Consider the following 18,607-nt stretch of genomic DNA (forward strand, 5'->3'; position numbering starts at 1 on the left):
ACCTCTATATACGAGTGGAAGTGCATGAGTGTTTTTTTACATATCCATGAGAAACTACTTATATGTGCATACACATATATGGGAGTGCTTTTTACATGTGCGGAGGAAACAATTTCTATGTGATTCATTATATATCCATGTATGGAAACACTGTACATATACCCTTCTATATATGTGGAGATAAATCCTACTTAAATACACATACACTTGCAAGTTACAATAAAGAGTGGAGCAAACTCATAAACTAAATTACTCTTTACATCAATCGCAGAACCTAAATTAGTCTTTACATCAATCACAAATGTGGTTGCTTCAAAGTCTGTGCCGCCTCATCCACGGGTGGAACTATATTCTTCCAAAACCAATGCTTTCTCCATTGAAAAATCATTTCTTCGATGGGTACACCCTTAGTTACACCCTTAGTTTCTGGCAAGAAGAGGTATACAAAGATACAACCTAAATTAGTCTTTACATCAATCACAGATCTGGTTCCTTCAAAGTCTGTGCCCCCTCATCCACGGGTGGAACTATATTCTTCCAAAACCAATGTTTTCTCCATTGAAAAATCATTTCTTCAATGGGTACACCCTTAGTTTCTGGCAAGAAGAGGTATACAAAGACAGTCATGACACAGATCCAGCCTACAAAGAATAGGAAAATCCCATACTTGAAAGTACATAAAAGAGATAGGAAGGCCTGTGCAATTGCAAATGTGAAAAGAAAGTTCACAGAGACAGTTATGGCCTGTCCAGCAGAACGGGTTTCTAGTGGGAAAATTTCACTTGGCACAGTCCATCCAAGAGAACCCCATGACCACCCAAATCCAGCCACAAATAAACAGATAACTGTTACCACCAATGCTGAGAAGCCTTTCGATAGTTGTTTGTTTCCTCCGAACTTTACACTTAAGATTATGCCAACAACAACCTGTCAAAAGATAGGACAATATTGTTACTGACGAGTCCAACAGGAAGCAACCCAAAAAGAAAGGCCAAAAAAACTTTCCATAAGCTGCTACTAAACTTTTCTTAAACAGACAATAGTAATTCGAGGGCTTTTCTTCCCAGTGCAACCAGTTGTTGGGATTAAATAAGGGGTTTGGAATTTGGAACTTTGAAAACAGGTTCGCATGTCCCTGTTACACATGGCATGGCATATGAACTTGGAGTCACTACAAAATCCCTCTTTACAAGCTACTTAATGGATGTGGTCACAACTACTAATTTAATTAGAGAGATTTTACAACCAATTTCCCCCTAACACTTACAGCAATTCCTATCCTTTTAAGAAGTCATACAGGCTTCCATGCTGAATAAAAGAAACCAGGAATACAATTGAAGCATATTTATTCTAGCTTTCCTCTCACTTACTCGGCTCATATAGGCAAAACTCAGGATTCCGATTCAACTCTGCAAATGTAAGTGGAACATGCCACAAAAGCACTCAAGCACAGATAGCAACAATGGTTTCAACCAACCCCTAAAAGAGAAAGCATAATATCGGGAGCTTTGTTTACCTGGTGTAAAAGTAAGGGACTGATTCACTTCCCACAGTTCAAGCCTTATTTTGAACTAATATTCGATTAAAAATCATCAAGTGCATTTGGCTCCTAGAGTTGAAACACAAGAATCCTTCATGGGGGCATCCCTAGCTATGGTGAAAACATGGGTGTCTAATAACCCTGGGTTTCACCATCTGAAAAGCCACATACATCGAGGATGTATGCTGACATGCTTGAAAACAAGATGCAACAAAATTAAAAAAGGTCTGCCGTGTGTCAGCTTTGCTCTTACCTGACATGATATCATCAGAATACCACCACCAAAAAACAAGGTTCTGCGGCCCAACCTGTCAACAGTTGCAATTGATACCAGGGTGGAAAGTACAAGAATAGCTCCGATTAAAACAGACGAATACAGGGAAGCATTTGAACCAAAGCCCAAACTGCCGAAAAGAACAGGGGCATAGAACAATATGGAATTGATTCCAGTCAAGATCTGAAACATGGGCAGGCAGATGGCCATCACTAGCTGTGGCCGATTCCTCCTCTCCAAAATATTCCTGAATGGATGTTCGATGGCGTTAGCCAATGCACTTGCATCCAGCATATCCTCATACTCTGCATCTACATGCTTGGTGCCCCTGGTCTTCTCCAGGATAGCGCGCCCTTTCTCTAGATGCCTGCGTTCTATCAGACTGTTGGGAGTCTCGAGAAGGAGGATCCCTCCAATTGTCATGAAAAGTGCAGGAACTGCAGCCAAACCCAGAGAAAGGCACACTGAGCATCTGCACACCCACACCAATATATAATGCCATCAACACCACACACTGGATCAGGTCTGAAACAGCTTACCGGGCAAGAAATAGAGAGCAAAATAGCGATCGAGACATCATAGAAACCCAAATAACCCTAACCCTAACAGTCACTAATTCAAGGGACTCCAATGAGGACAATGAATCCTAACAAAATTAACCACACTATATGTACCAGTAAAAGAGCTGCCCAGACAAAAGGCCGCTTCCTCTATTGCCCACTTCACAGAAACCGATCTCGGCCACTTCTACGCCGACGCACTGAGCATCTAAACACCCACACCAATATGTAATGCCATCAACACCACACACTGGATCGGGTCTGAAACAGCTTTACCGGACAAGAAACAGACTTGTTATTCTCATTGCAGACCGATAATCTTATGGTATTTCCCTCGCTGGGAGAGCAATGGCGATTTCATTCTCAGGCCTTGACAACGCGGCTTTTGCAGCCCTAACCCAATAGCTTCCCTGAGAAAATCGATATTAGCAGGGGGCTTTTGCAACATTGCATATTCTCCCCAGGTCCCCGCCCTCCTCTGGAGCGACTCCGCCTGCGCCCTCCTCAACATCCCCGCCCTCCTCTACATCAAACGTTGATATCCACGCATCATGACGGGTTTGATAATGGTTTTTTTAATGTTTTAAAATATTTCTTATTAAATTGGACGGCTGATTTTACTTCAATCGTCTAACAAAAGATCCGACGACTACGATTAAGACAGAAAGGCATCTGGGGGAGTTCATCTCAGAGGGAAACGCCTTACGGCGTAATTACAATAAACATATCATCCATCAAAATCCATATATACACCAGTACATTTACACATGAAAATCAATGGAATGAACTTTTCATTAATCAATGCAATGAAGCAACCAGTGATGGGACTACCATGTTCCACCTGACCATAGATTGGCTGAGCCAAGTCTCTCTTTAGCCAATCATCCCTGTGCCATTTTCCAAGCATGAATGTGGGACTCATAGAACACATCAAAAAACACCTATCAATGTGGATGCCACCGGAGTTCTCCGCCTACACCGTGAGGAATTTGAGTGCCTCTTAGTCTCTCAGGCTTTACCGTGCATCTGCAGTCCGATCCAGGGATCACTAGGCTCTACACCGAGACATACTCTCAAGGATTTACCATGCATTCCATCTCAGAATCACTAGGCCTAACAGAGAGAAAGTCAACCTCTTGGCTTTACCATATATCCTACCATTCACTAAAAAGGATTCCTAGGTCCACCAAGGCACACAATCTGGCTTTACCATAACCCAAAGTCTAGTTTAGGGGTTACTAGGCCAATGGCTTCGTGCATCCTCAGTTCGGTTCAGGGACCACTACCACCACGTGTTTGTTAATTCAGAGATCCACCCCATTCAGCTTCGAATCCAATCCAGCCATCCCACACAAACCGCATGAGAGAACCCATCTCATCAAGCTATTAGGAAATGGCAAGGCTAGGCTGAAAACACTATCACACTTGGAAAAACCCATGCCATGGTAGAAAAGAAACACATGCAATCCCATGAATGCCAAATCTAGCAAGGAAAATAGACATGCAAGTTGATACTTGCAATGAAGATTGCTGTATCTGCTTGATCCCGCCTTTCCATGCTTGATCTTTGCTTCCTCTTGCCTTCTTTGCCTTTCTTGCTCCAATGCCAAAGTGCTCCAAGAAAAATCTAAGTGTCCAAGAGTATGAGAGAGAGAGAGAATAATGAGAGAGCTCCAAAGTTAAACTGACAAAAGGTTACCGACATATCCTCAGAAGCCTTTTTATGAATGAGGACTCTATTTTCTTAATTTTCCATCATTTTCCTTCATTTTCCTCCTCACATGCAACCTGCGACCTTTCACCTCCTTTTTCTCCTAATTTCCATTATTTTCATAAATAATTGTGTCAAAATGCCATTTTGCCTTTCCAAAACCTTAGCCATTTCCTTGGCAAATTTCCTTAGCCATAAACAACCAAATGAACACATACTAGGATGTCTTGCCCAACATTTAGCTTGGAATAAGTGTTCCATTCATTTATGGTTATTGTTTTTTTTTTTTTTAACTTTTATTACATGGAATTTTCACCAGGGATGTTACAGATCATCATACTATTTTTCATCCATCTTGATGATTTTAGAGTGGAAAATGGAGAGTAATCATTTCTCAAGAGTAGCTTTGTCATAGATCCTTGTTTGGAGAATCGAGATTTGAAACCTTTCAGGGGCATTTTGAGGCCTTCAATGATATTTTTAGGGGTAAAAATTTCTTACGTAAGTGTTAGGCCATGTAAAAATGTTCCACATAATAGAAATTTCCAATAATGAAATAAATATGTTAATTTAATTTCATATACAAAAGTTTTGCCTCCTTGTAATGACATCTTTCAACACTCCTGTAGACCAGATGCTTTTATATGGCATGGGTAGTTCCTTTCCCCTTACAGACTTGTCCTCATTTCTAAAAAGTTTTTTTTGAAAAACTATTCGTGACTTTGCCCACTATTGAAATGTGTACATATGTTGTCCTTATGGAAAATACCTGCACACATTTTTTTAAAATTTGAAAAATATATAAAAAGCTATTTTTCGGACGGGATTTACGAGTTTTACTGAAAGCCCACCTACAAGAGCCCATGGCCTAATCGAATTAACTGGTATGAGGTGGTATATATACACCCCTTGGGTAGGCATAATTCATTCCTAATGAGAGATATCATGCTTATGCCCAAATTTTCCCACACCAGGTCTGCAATTTTCCGTGCTTCCTGCATCCCCAGTCTTCAGGAAAACCTTGTTTCCTTGTAGAGATGCTCAAGCTCCTTATCTAGCATCTTCTTGCATAATTAGAGAGAAAGTCTTTGATGACTCAGGATGGATGGATCTGAAGTAAGGTTTCATCAGTACCTTTGGTTAGGATTAGGTTGTAGCTTCACCTATTCTTGCTGCTTTTAGTTAAAAAAGAGACTCATGCCATGTTTCCAAATTGCATTGTTGTTCTATGAATGTTAATTTATATATATGTGCTTGTACTTTGAATTTAGTGAACTGCTTTGGTCTTTTCGATTTATTTGTAGGCTGGCACAATTGGAGGACGATAGAGGGTTTGGACCCTACGGGATCAACTTCAAATGTAGGACCTATGGGTATGCTTCTAATCCTTAATCTTGTGAATTCAAGTGCTTGGATTGATTGTATGAGTTCTCTTCGTTATCTTTTAATATTTCTCTATTAGGGGTTTCAACCCTAGCCCTTGGGAACTTTTTCGTTTAATAGAATTGGCGACTCCACTAGGGAAATACTTGTAAAGTATTTTCTAAAGGGTTGTCCGGATTGATTAGGGTGTTTGGTCTATTCTTTTATCGTTTTCTCAGTCTCTAGGCATATTAGATGACGAGATCCTTCAACTTGATCTTTTAGATATGGGCTTGGTTTTTTTTTCTTAGTTTACTTTTTATATGCAATTTTTATTTAGAACAATTGCATATATATGCTGTTGTAGTGTTTGCAACTCGCGTATATGCAGGTTGTCTAAATAAACAATGCGTACATACACAAACTTTCTTATACATAGTCATGTATGTTTCTGAAAAGTGAATTTTTCATTTGGCTGAGTCCTATGAAACCTTGAGTTTGTTTGTTTCTAGGCTTATATGCATGTAGAAGGTTGAGAAACTTAATGTCAATAGTTTTTCTTGATATCTTTCATTTGTGTGAGAAAATCCTTGTGTCAACCTAGGGATTTTAATTTGTAGAGCCCGTGAAGTGTGGAGTTGGGTTTCAGATCTTCTTTGTGAACTATCTGACTGTTTTTGTTCTTCATGAGTAGCTTTATGTCTGTTTGAAGATTGTTTGTAGTGCATCCTTCTCTTTTGCTTCTTTGTTTTCCCTAAAAGTTGATCTTTTTTCTTTTTGTTCTTGAAAGGCTTGGTGTTTCTTTTTTGATGACCTGGGATATCATTTAGTTGAGACCTTCTTTATCTTTTGAATCTCTTACATCTTTCTTTGCCAATTTTTTGAGTGTTTCATGCTCTTGTTTGCATTAGTATTTGAAACTCCTTGTATTTGGAATCCTAGACTTGGTGAACTTGAGTATTCTTCATTTATTTGGTTTTGAGATCCTTTGTTTGCTTGTTTTCTTGAATATTCGGATTTAATTCAACAAAGAAAAATAAAAATTTGGTGTGTTTATTTTTTTTTTTTATTTTTTTTTTTCATTTCATTAGTCTGAATTCTTTTGGTTTTGGCAATGTGGGAGTTTTGTGGTGAATTCAAACATTCCTTTTGTTTTGGGAGTGTGATTGGCATTGAAGTCTTTTTCTTCTTTGTTTGGTTCACTATTGTTTTTATTATCATGATTGCTTACCTTAAGATTTATAGTCGAATATTGCATTACATATCAGTGTGCATTAGAACAAACATTTAGTTCTTTTTGTTTGATTTTGAATGTGTGAGTGCTTATAAATTTTGTTGTTGTTGTTGTTGTTTCTTTAAGTAGATTCTCACAGAAACTTTTATAAATCACTTTCATCAAAGAAAATAGAGTTGCATTTGCATGTAGCTTAAGTTTTCTTATTGGTTTCTTTTGCGTCAAAACTTCATAAGTTTCACTTCCATGTCCTTTTACCTAAATAACAAACATTAAAATGAATGCTTAATTAAAATGAACTAGACATTTTTCTTTTGTCATAGAAACACCAACTAGTCTAGGGAATATTTAGGGCCTTGGAATAAATTCTCCAAGGCCACTCAAACTAAAGTGTAGAATTTGATTAAAGAGTGGAAGTCCAGTATCGTATAGGTTGCTGGAGAAATATCCTCTAACACATGAGTCAAGCACTAGGACATGCAACACTAAGGAAAGAGAGATACCCCCTCTCCTAGTTGTTTGACCACACACCCACAACTACCCCCCCGGCTTATGATTAAGAGTTGGTAACGTTAGTTTCCCTTCCTAGGGACCACATAGGTGACTGCGGGGGGGAATGCCCACAATACCCGAGACAAACATTGTATCACTTTCATAGTACTTCTGGAAGGTACCCCACGAAGCGAGGGTACTTGCACTAGCAAAACCTATTGTCTGGAGGTAAAGGTAACCATGTCTAATACTTTCACTATTAAGAGTTGAGCCCTCATCATCCCGACTTACCTTCGAAAGGTCCCCTTTATCCACTTTCTTGTATTTTGGTGTCTGGTCCTAATCACCTAGAGCAAAAATACTTAGGTTGTTTGCTTGTACGTATATTTAGGATTTTTAGTGAGTGCTCTATGCTCCTAGCTAGCTTAGGTGATTTGAATGTTTTTACTTTCTTTTATTTATAAAAAGTGGCTAATTAGCCACTTCGTCGTTCTATGAGGCTTCGTAGGTTTTCACCTGTGAGTGCTGAACCTTCACCTAAAAGGCACAAGAAAATTTTTGTTGGTTCTTTCCAGCTATTTCGAGTTAATGCAATGGAGACAAATCCTTCACCGAGGGTTTCTATTTTAAGGGAAGAACCTAGACTTGGTCATAGTTCGGACGGAAATGTCCATGTTCTCGCTATGGTACTTTTTCATTCAGAGGACCACGTAGAAGTTTAAGATGTTCCAGATTCTCCTGGGACACTTACTGATCCTCTTCTTTTGAAACTTCCTTATGTTATATCCATAAACTTCCTTCTTTCATTTTTGCTAATGTTAGTAGCACTAGTACAACTACTGATTCAATCGGTGTGCATACTCCTTTATTTATAGGAGGACGTACTTTTTCCATTCCTACTACTACACCCAACACAATAGCTCCTAGCTCTACCTCTGCTCCTGGTCTGAGTGGGGGAATCCAACCTTTTGCTCCTTTCATTGTTTCTTTTTCCTATTGGATTCCATTTGTTGGGATTTCTTCAATTCCTTCATCTCTACCATCTACCTCTTTGACATATATGCCTTCTATGGTTAGTGGTTCTACATCATTACAAGGATTTGATTTTGGAAGTTGACATGTTCCTTCTTCCAATCCTTCTTTAGGTATTGGATCTGTGTCATTCCCTGGTTTCTCTAAAAATGTTAATCCCTTTCAAGTTCAAGGGAGGTAGGGTATGACATATCGTCCAATGAGTGATTTAGGGGTTGGTATCCCTTCTCAGTTATTTGGTTAGCAGGGGAGTATTCCCTTCCCTATTGGTAGTACATCAACAACTTTTTCTCCTTTAACAAGTGCGTGGAACTCTTACCAAGGGGCTTCTCCTTCTTATAACATTTTGTTGGGAGGTAATCTTCCTCTTGCTCAAATTTATGCGTTAAGTGGAGGATACCCTCCATATACTCTTGGACAACAAGGTTTCACTTATAATCCAGGATTCTATACGAGCAATCCTTGACAACTTGGTGCCGCTAAAAATCCAAGATCTACCTTCCCAAAATTTGGGAACCCTAGTCCTTGAGCTTAGAATCCTATAACCTCACAATACTTACCATTCCTAGAAATGCTTGATTTACCTGATCTTTCGACATTAACTAATGATCTAATTCAATATAATCCTTCTTGGCCTTAGGTCCCTACCAAACTTCCATCAGACATACCTAAGTTTGAAGGGAAGTTTGGAGAAGACCCAACTGGCCATGTAACCACTTTCCATTTGTGGTGTTCATCGAACTTTCTAATTGATGATTTGATTAGGTTGAGACTTTTCCATCACACGCTAACTGGGAATGAAACAAAATGGTATATTGAGTTGAGAGGGGGATCATTTTATACGTTTTGTGAGTTGGATAGGACATTCCTTAATCAATTCAGTTTCGTATCCATTATGATGCCTAGAATTAACTTTTGGCCAATTTTGAATATGATAAGGCTACCCATATCTCTAACTACATTCAAGAGTAGAAAAGAAGAAAGATATTAATCAAGGTATATATCCCTAATGAGTTTCCACTTGAGTGGTTTTTGAAATATCTACATCTAGATATCTCTAAGGATGTGTCACTTTCAAGAGTGTTCACAGAAGAACAAGCTATCTTTTGTGCCCAACAGTTAGAATTGATTTATTCCCAGCCTAGTGTTCTTTATAAGATTCTTCCCGATGCTCCAAGATCTAAGAGAGATCTGGCCAAGCTGATACTAGGTCCTCATGCCGATGGGGTTGATGGATCACTTGATTCTAATATGGCTAGTTTGTTAGTTAATCAATTGCAACAATTGTCTTTACAATATGGTCCGACGACACAAGCTATCCCATCTGCGTATCCGCCTTTACAACCCTATGCGGTTAATGTAATCCAGTTCTCTAATTGATCAAGGTGGATATGGGTGGCCACCCACCTATTCCACCTGGACATTCAGTTGGTTTCATCAATTTCCTTGTTTATAGCGCAATTTACTATTTTTAGCATTTTTTGAGGTCTTGAACTTTCATATCTGTTTTTTTTTTTTTTTTTTTAATGTAATCCAGTTCTCTAATTGATCAAGGTGGATATGGGTGGCCACCCGCCTATTCCACCTGGGCATTCAGTTGGTTTCATCAATTTCCTTGTTTATAGTGCAATTTACCATTTTTAGCATTTTTTCAGGTCTTTTTTTTTTATATGTCCGCAACAGGCCTGTAGCAATGGGCGAGGGTCTGCCAAAAATGTTGTAGTACTCAGAGATATATTTTTAACAAGGTATCCAACACGCCAAATGAAGATCATATGACCAAGTTACGACCTCGGGAAGTTGGTTGTCCAACTGCCCCTAATGGGGCCCACAAATTCTTGGCATTCCATCTCCTAAGGTTAGGGTTTTGGTTGTTTAGGGTTTTCCCTTGTTGTTCAATAATAAAAAGTCCCTTAAGCCTCATTGTAGCACAGTTCAGAGGCATGTAGTTGCCACATATCTTCTCAGAGATAAGCTACCATCACCTGAGTTAGTTTATTTCCATTTTATATGTAAGCATATTTCATTTAATTTATATTAATGAAATGAAAGATTATTTCTATTGCATCTCTGTGTTTATGTTTATATCTTTATTTTCTTTCATTGCTGCATAAGTCTGGATCAGTGGTATCCGAGCGGTCTTCTCTTTCTATGTTTTTCTTTGCATGTCCCCAACAAGGTCGGGGTATAAGGATTTAGGGCTTGAATTGGTTGAACCTTTGCAAGACCAACCTCGCAGACCCTGACAACCTCCCATGGTGGAAGAAAAGAAAGATGAGGGAGCAGAAGATCCCTTCAAAATATTGCTCGAAGAAGCTCTTGAGTGACAAAGGAATGTGATGATGGATAAATTTGCCTAGATCCTTCTGTGGATTCCCATAGGTGACGCATCTCCATCCGGAACCCACTCTAGAGGCGCCACTCCCTTCAAGGTACAAGTCAATTTTGACATTCCCATATTGGAAGTCCAGATAGATGCAAATGCCGTAGATAGATGTTTAAATTTGTTGTAAGGATATTTTTTGGTTCATGATTTTTCTAATAGGGAAAATATTACTTTTGCACTCCTCAAAGTTTCCCCCCATGTAAAGGACTGGTGGGAAACCTACTATGAACAGGGGGACGAGAGAGAGCCCTCACTATTTTCCGCCACACCCACTTGGAATTCATTCTGAGACGCCATCAAGGAACAATATACCCCGTGGGGAGCTATGAGGACAAGTACATATAATAGACTACGCTGCGGCAGCAAAGGGATCAAGATGTGCATGAGTTGACAAATATTTTCCATACCCTATGCAAAAAGTTGGGTATCAAATATTCTGAGAAACATCTGGTGCTCAAGCACTACATTTCTTTACACAAATACATTCAGGAGGAAATGGAGCTCCTGGACATTTCCTCGCTTAGTGCAACATACTGATATGCTACCAAGATTGAATAGAAATTCAAGTAGAAGAAGCAAGACTTTGGATCTACGAACCCAAAGTAGAGAAAAGGCACCCCCAAGCCATAGAGCAAAGGGAAAAGTCAGATCGCAACCCCCAAAGACAGCTCCTCAAAGCCACAAGTGAAGAATAACGGGAAGGAAAAGAAAGACACTGACAAGTGGTGTTAGTTCCGTAAAACTCCCACTCACAACATGAGTGAATGTCGTGCAAAGCAGGCACTGGTGGCCGCCGTGAAAGACTCATAGAAGGATGTGTTCTCTAGCTTTGAGCCGAAACCAGACAAGGGAACCGATAAGGAAATCGAATGATGTACATTGAACCCATTGCGATTATGGCCACCACAAGGCTCTAAAAGGAGAAACCTAGGGATCCAGAGGAGGGGGAGCACCTCTTCCAATCGCAAATGTGGGTAAAGGGTTTGCCGATGCAATCTAACATTGACAGCGAGAGCCAGAAGAACCTGATATCAACTGAGGTTGTTAAAATATTGAAGCCGCCAACAATTCTGCACCCACAACCATACACCATTGGGTGGCTCCACCAAGGAGAGATATTTGTGTCGTCCAATAGTGTCGCCTGCCTTATAACATCAAGCCCTTTATAGATGAGGTATTGTGTGATGTTTCCCCTCTGGAAGTCTTTGACATTTTATTAAGTCAGACATACCTATGGAAGCCTCATGCTGTATATGAATCTAGACCTTGCTTTGTTATTATTACTTTGGGTCAAAAATAGTACAAGATACCGGAGGTAGCACCACCTACTGCCCTTTTTTTGATATCTGCTAAACAATGTAGTAATATCATCTCCCAGACTGAGAAATTTGTCTTCCTTATGATTTGCCCTCAGAACAAGAGGAATATTATGGCCACATCCATATCCTCTAGATAGGGCTCCTTCGCATGAAAACAATAGATGGACAAGGTTGTGGAGGAGTACAGGGACATATTCACCTCACCCATAGGGGTACCCCTACACTCTCAGGTCAACAACTCCATCGATATGACCTTGGGCACGTCACTACCCAATGGAAAAATCTATCAAAGCTATATTTTGGAGAACGATGAGATAAAGAGGCAAATTCAAGAGATGTTGTAGAAAGGGCATATCATACCAAGTTCATCCCCCTGTGGGAGCCTGATCATGTTGGTGTAGAAGAAGAACAGAACCTAGAGGCTCTATATTGAATATCGAGAGATGAATAAGATCACTCTCTGGAATATGTATCCAATCCCACAAATTGATGACATTCCGGACCAACTCAAGGGGGCCAAATATTTTAGCAAGATTGATTTGAAGTCTGGTTATCACCAGGTACCAATTGAACCCTTTGATGTGTGGAAGACTGCCTTCAAATCCAAGGAGGGCCTTTTGGAATGGCTGGTCATGCCTTTCAGGTTGAAGAATTCCCCCACAACCTTCATGCGACTGATGGATGACATCTTGTGACCCTTCACCAACTCGTTCATGGTAGTGTACCTAGATGACATCCTAACCTTCAATTGGAGTTGGGAAGAGAACATACGTCATATATGACATGTCCTTCAAACCCTGCGACAACATAAATTGTGTGAAAATTTGGAGAAATGAACTTTTGGTATGACTCAGGTTCATTATCTGGGGTACATCATTGATGCACATGGTGTGCATGTGTAACCAGCCAAGATACAAGTTATTCAAGATTGGCCAGCCCCAACCACTCTATCAAAGATCCTCAACTTTTTGTTACTTGCCAATTTCTATAGCAGGTCCGTGTTGGTATTCTGTCATATCACTTGGCCTTTAAGTCAAGTCACCAAGGGTGGAGCGAAAGCAAATTTATTTTGGTATGAATCCCAAGTGAAGGTTGTTTTCAAGTTGAAACATCACCTTTTCTCTACACTAGTTCTCACATTACCAGACCTGCAACAACCATTTGAAATTTAGACAGACGCCTCCGACTATGCTATTGGTGCAGTTCCTACCCAATAGGGGTATCCCATGGCATATCACAGTGATACACTTTTAGATACATTCTGAAAGTATCCCACTTATGACAAAGAGATGTATTCTGTTATGCGGGCCTACCAACAATGGAAGCATTAAGTTATGGGGAAGGAAACAATCATCCACATAGACCATCGACCGTTGTAGTTCATACAAACACAAGGGAACTAGCAAAATTTTTGACATCAGAAATCGTCCACATATATGCAATAGTTTCATTTGAACATTAAGTACAATAATAACAACACCAATAATGTTGCAGACTGTCTCAGCCGACCATTAGTTATGGCATTGACCACAATGCTCGACTCTTGTGGACAATAGACTTCGGGGTGGTTGCATCTTTACAAGAGCGATCCAGAATTTGACACCACATACCAGATGCTCCCTGAAGGCAAGCAAGTTCTATATTTTCACCTCCAAGGTGCACTGTTATGCCGCTTGGGACACCTCTATGTTCCTTCAAGTTAGTGTGCCAAGATGATTTGGGAGGCGCACTATAGTCGGGTCACTGAACATTTTGGGGTAGAGAAAACAATGGAGATGTTGTAGAAGTATTTTTATTGGCCAAACCTTCGACATGATGTTGGGAAGTACATCAGATTCTGTACTACCTGTGGCATTTCAAAACCTGAAGCAAGGCCTGTATACTCCTCTGCCTACTCCTAGTTGGCCCTAGGAATCCATCTCCATGGATTACATGTCGGGCCTTCCTTCTACTAAGCATGGCAATGACTGCGTTTTTGTGGTAGTTGAGAGATTGTTTAAGATGGCCATTCTGGAGGCTTGCAAGAAGAGTATCACATCATAAGCCACTGCCAAGCTCTTACTTGAATGAGTGTGGGTACACTTTATGATCCTATAGTCCATTATGTCATATCGGGACAACAAGTTCCTGAGTGAATTTTGGTTAAGCCTCTGGTCGATGTTTGATACCAAGTTCACTAAGTCCACGACCTTCCATCCCCAAACTAATAGCCAAACAAAGGTCGCCAACAGGATGATTTTGCACATTCTGTGCATGTACAACTTGAAGCATCCATGCACATGGGATAAAAGCATCCCCTATGTCCAGGAAAACTACAACATAGCTCTCCATAGCTCAACTAACCACAACACCTTTCAGGCGGGGTTGGGATTCCAGCCATTGTGTCCCATTGATGTTGCCATACCACTGGAAGCTACTTAGACATATTTGACTCATGTCTATTACGAAGCTGACAGAGCTACCAACTTCATTGGACGCATTCAATACATCCACCAGTAGGTCCATGACATACTAGATAGAGAAAATGCCAAATAAAAATAACAACATGATCAACATCGTGTGCCACACAAGTTCCAGGTGGTTGACAAAGTTTGGTTACATTTGCAGAAGGAGCGCCTTGCTGGGGCCCACCACAAACTTCACCACTTTGATATGGGCCTTACAACATCACTAAGGGAGTTGGAGATAATGCTTTTGAGCTTAGCATTCCACCGTTCCTTGGCCTGGACCCAATATTCAATGTGGACCGACTGCAACCATACTTTCCCCCATTGCTGGACATATCAGACATTGTTGAGAAACTTACATCAACAAAGTTCAACCCAATATGTATCAAGCAATCCACGACTGATAGCATCATGGATACAAAAATCAAGAACACTCACCAGTAGAGGATCTAGCTATTTCGAGTTTTCAAAGTAGGCCAATTCCTTCACCAAGGCATATGGCTCACCAAGGACTAGGTTCAACAAAAATTTCCTCACCTCATGGAGGATCTACACACAATGGGGACCATTGCTTCCTAAGGGGGGAGGACTGATTCAGGTGGATATGGATGACCACCCATCTATTCCACTTGGACCTCTAGTGGTTTCATTAGTTTCCTTGTTTATAGCACAATTTAATATTATTTATTTATTTATTTCATTATTATTATTATTATTTTTTTTTTTCTTCAGTGTTTTTGGTCATGAACTTCTGGAGTTGTTTTGACACCCAAACCGACGTTTTTTTGAGGTCCACAGTAGGACCATACCTATAAATAAGGGCTTTTCGCAAATGCTTTAGTACTTGGAGAGATATTTCTAACAAGGTATCGTGCGCGCGAAACGAAGATCATATGGCTAAGTTACGACCCCGAGAAGTTGGTTGTCCAACTAACCCCAATGGGGCCCACAAACTCTTAGTGTTCCATCTCATAGGGTTAGGGTTTTGGTTGTTTATGGTTTTCCCTTGTTGTTTAATAATAACAAGGCCCCTGAGCCTCATTGTAGCATTTTTCAGAGGCATGCATCTAGCACATCTCTTCTTAGAGATACGCTACCATCAATCGAGCTAGTTTATTTCCATTCTATATGTAAGCATCTTTTAGTTCTTTGATATTGATGAAATGAAGATTTATTCTGATGCAACTTTGTGTTTATGCTTATATCTATATCTTGTTACATTCTTGCATAAGTCAAGATCACTAATCCTAAAGGAAATCAACCATCTTATGGGAAGAAGAAAGGATAAGGTAAGAAAAAGGGTAAGGAGGAGAAGGGGAATGCAAATAAGCCAAATGCTAACAATGGTGAGGGAAATAAAGAGTCTAATAAGAAAGTAAAATTCCCTTGCAAGTTATGTGGTGGGGATCATCTTATGCATATTTGCTCCAAGATTCAAGATGCTCAACAATTGTTGGCTCAACAAGGTCCTTCTAGTTCCCAAGCTATTCTTAACCACCCTTTTCCCCAAGGGAAAAAATTACTTACTGACGCAAATGCTAACGCTGGAACCCATTAAAGATGCATCCAATTAGAAGGGGAATCTCCATCAAATGTATATATGCTTAAGGCTCATGTTGGAATATCAACTAGAGCTCATGATTATGGAGAAACAAAACCGTCCAAGGCTAAATCTACTTTCAATACTCAAGAACCTCTTCATATAGAGAGGCATCTTGTTGAGTCTATACCTCAGATTCCAAAAGGGTCCTCAAAGCACTCAACTTTTAATCCAAAGGCTAGGGATTCTCAAAACTATTCTATTATTGAGGATTTATCTCAAAGTCCCCATGCTATGTCAGCGTTAGAGGTACTCGTGTTGTGCACAACACAAAGGAGTGATTTACTCACTCCAATTGGAGAAGTTGACCCAAAGAATTCTCTATTGATTATGTTTGATACTTCAAGTTTCAAACCAAGATTCCCTCATCATATGGATTTTCAAATTAAATCTATATATCGAAAGAAGACTATCTTCCATACTGTAGTTGATGAAGGGGCTTCCACATGCATAATGTCTATGTCATGTTGGAAAGAAATTGGGTCTCCTGAATTGGTTCCTTCTCCAATTATTTTAACTGCATTCAATGTATACTCTCATAGGCCTCATGGGATTTTGTCTTCCTTCTCGGTTGGAGTTTGGGGCAAGGTAGTAAACGTGGAAGTAGAAATAATCGATGCTAATCTAGACTATAATCTTTTATTGGGTTGGAACTGGGTATATGCGATGAATGTTGTTGTCTCATCCTTATTCCACATATTATGTTTTCCTCATGATGGGAGAATAGTTATGGTTGATCAGTTGGCCTATTCTCCCAATGACCCTAATGCATCTTCTGACTCTATTATCTCATTGGTTAATAATTCTCAACAACCTATTGAGAATTTGGGGGTTGGGATGTATTCCTCATTGATGGGTACTTTTGATCTTCCACCTCCGGTACATCACATCAATGCCATTTATTCTACATCCAGGGTACTTCCTCGAGAATGTTCTTTTAGAACTAATTATTTTGAAGATCCTTGGACTTTTCCTCCTTCTACTGCCACATTAGAAGAGGGGAAAATTGTTGGAATGGCTTATCCTATGTCTGCAACCAAAGTTGCATGTCAATCTATTGTGAGTAATGCTCTAGACACAAATCCAATCTCTGTTTTACCAAAATATTTGGAAAATGATGTGGTTCCCACTTGGGCAACTGACTCAACTATGGTCATGGATTGCATTGGTATTATTTGACCACCCGAAGAGGCGATTCTCAAAGAAATGGCAGGTGTAGAAAGGTTGTGGGATGATTTCCAACATTGGTCTTATTTTCTCCCTGACTTGCAAAAAGTTGAGTTAAGTTTGTCTTATTCCTCCTCTATTGGAAGTGTTCATAGGATTTTAAATCCTTTGTCTCCAGTACATATTTTATTATTATTATTATTATTTTATTGTTTATTTATTATTTTTTTGTATTTTTGTTTTTTGTTTTTGTTTTGTTTTGTTTTTCGAAGGTAACATGGCTAATATCTCACAAACTATTTTGGTGAACATTTCCAAGAATCCCAACGTTATAGAGAATTTATTCATAGGAGTTGATTGTTCCCCTGAAGAGGTAAAGATTTAGACTGATCTATTTAAAGAGTTTCATGATGTATTCGCTTGGTCTTATTAGGAAATGCATGGAATTGATCCTAGCATTGTTTAACATGAAATCAAAACTTATGAGAACACGAAACCGATACGCCAGAGGCTTCGACTGGTGAACCCTAGGAAAGTTGAAGTTATTAAGGCAGAGGTAAAGAAAATGCTTAAGGTAGGCTTCATCTACCCCATTCCTCTTACACAATAAACCCCATTTTGGTTGATAAGAAGCAAGGGACGATATGTGTATGCATCAATTTTAGGGACCTTAATAAAGCTTGTCCAAAAGATAATTTCCCCACTCCATTTATAGACCAAATTATTGATGAGTGTGCTAAAAATGAGATTTTCTCCTCATGGACAAATTTTCTGGGTATAATCAAATTACAATTCATCGTGAAGATCAACATAAGATAACCTTTATTTGTCCTTCAGGTACATTTGCATATAGGAAAATGCATTTTGGCCTAAAAAATGTTGGAGCTACCTTTGAGTGGGCCATGTATTATGCTTTCCACAACATCAAACATATTATAGAATCCTATTTGGATGATCTAGCTGCTCGCTTTCGAAAAAGAGGAGAACATCGAAAGAATCTTCACCTCATTTTTTAAAGATGTCGTTATTATAAAATATAACTGAATTCTCGTAAATGCATTTTTGGTGTGACATCGGGTAGGTTGTTTGCATTCATTGTTTCAAATGAAGGGATCAGGGTTGACCCCTTCAAGGTTGAGGAAATACTTCAGTTTCCTCCCCCATCCAATGTATGTCAACTTCAAAGTCTCCAAGGTAAAGCCAATTTTTTATGGAGATTCATTGTAAATTATGCCAAGATAACCAAAGGGCATTTACTTAAAAAAGTAGTCCTAATCATTTGGGGCAAACTCACTCAAAGCTCTTTTGATGCTTTGAAAAAAGCATTAACCTTTGCTCCTTTTCTCAGTCCACTTGATTATAGCAGAGATTTAATTTTGTATCTTGTGGTGGTAGAATCAACCATTGGTATGGTTCTAGTTCAGGAAGATGATGCCTTTAAAGAACATGCTATCTATTACCTAAGTCATGGCTTGGTAGGTCC

The 18,607-nt window shown here is 39.4% G+C and overlaps 1 protein-coding gene across 1 annotated transcript; it reads right to left on the bottom strand.

Annotated features, from left to right (window-relative positions):
* Positions 1-295: 295 nt before the first annotated feature.
* On the bottom strand, positions 296-2,189 carry LOC149141940 (sugar carrier protein A-like). The gene is made up of 2 exons (XM_089448977.1): positions 1,794-2,189; positions 296-927 (listed from the first exon to the last, which is right to left on the bottom strand). The coding sequence occupies exons 1-2, from the start codon at positions 2,106-2,108 to the stop codon at positions 478-480; spliced, it is 765 nt and encodes a 254-aa protein (XP_089305103.1). The 5' UTR covers positions 2,109-2,189; the 3' UTR covers positions 296-477.
* Positions 2,190-18,607: the final 16,418 nt, after the last annotated feature.

The sequence above is a fragment of the Pinus tabuliformis genome, chromosome X (assembly GCF_031772625.1).
Source record: "Pinus tabuliformis cultivar Carrire ecotype Pingquan chromosome X, CPIR1, whole genome shotgun sequence".
Taxonomy (NCBI): Eukaryota; Viridiplantae; Streptophyta; class Pinopsida; order Pinales; family Pinaceae; genus Pinus; species Pinus tabuliformis.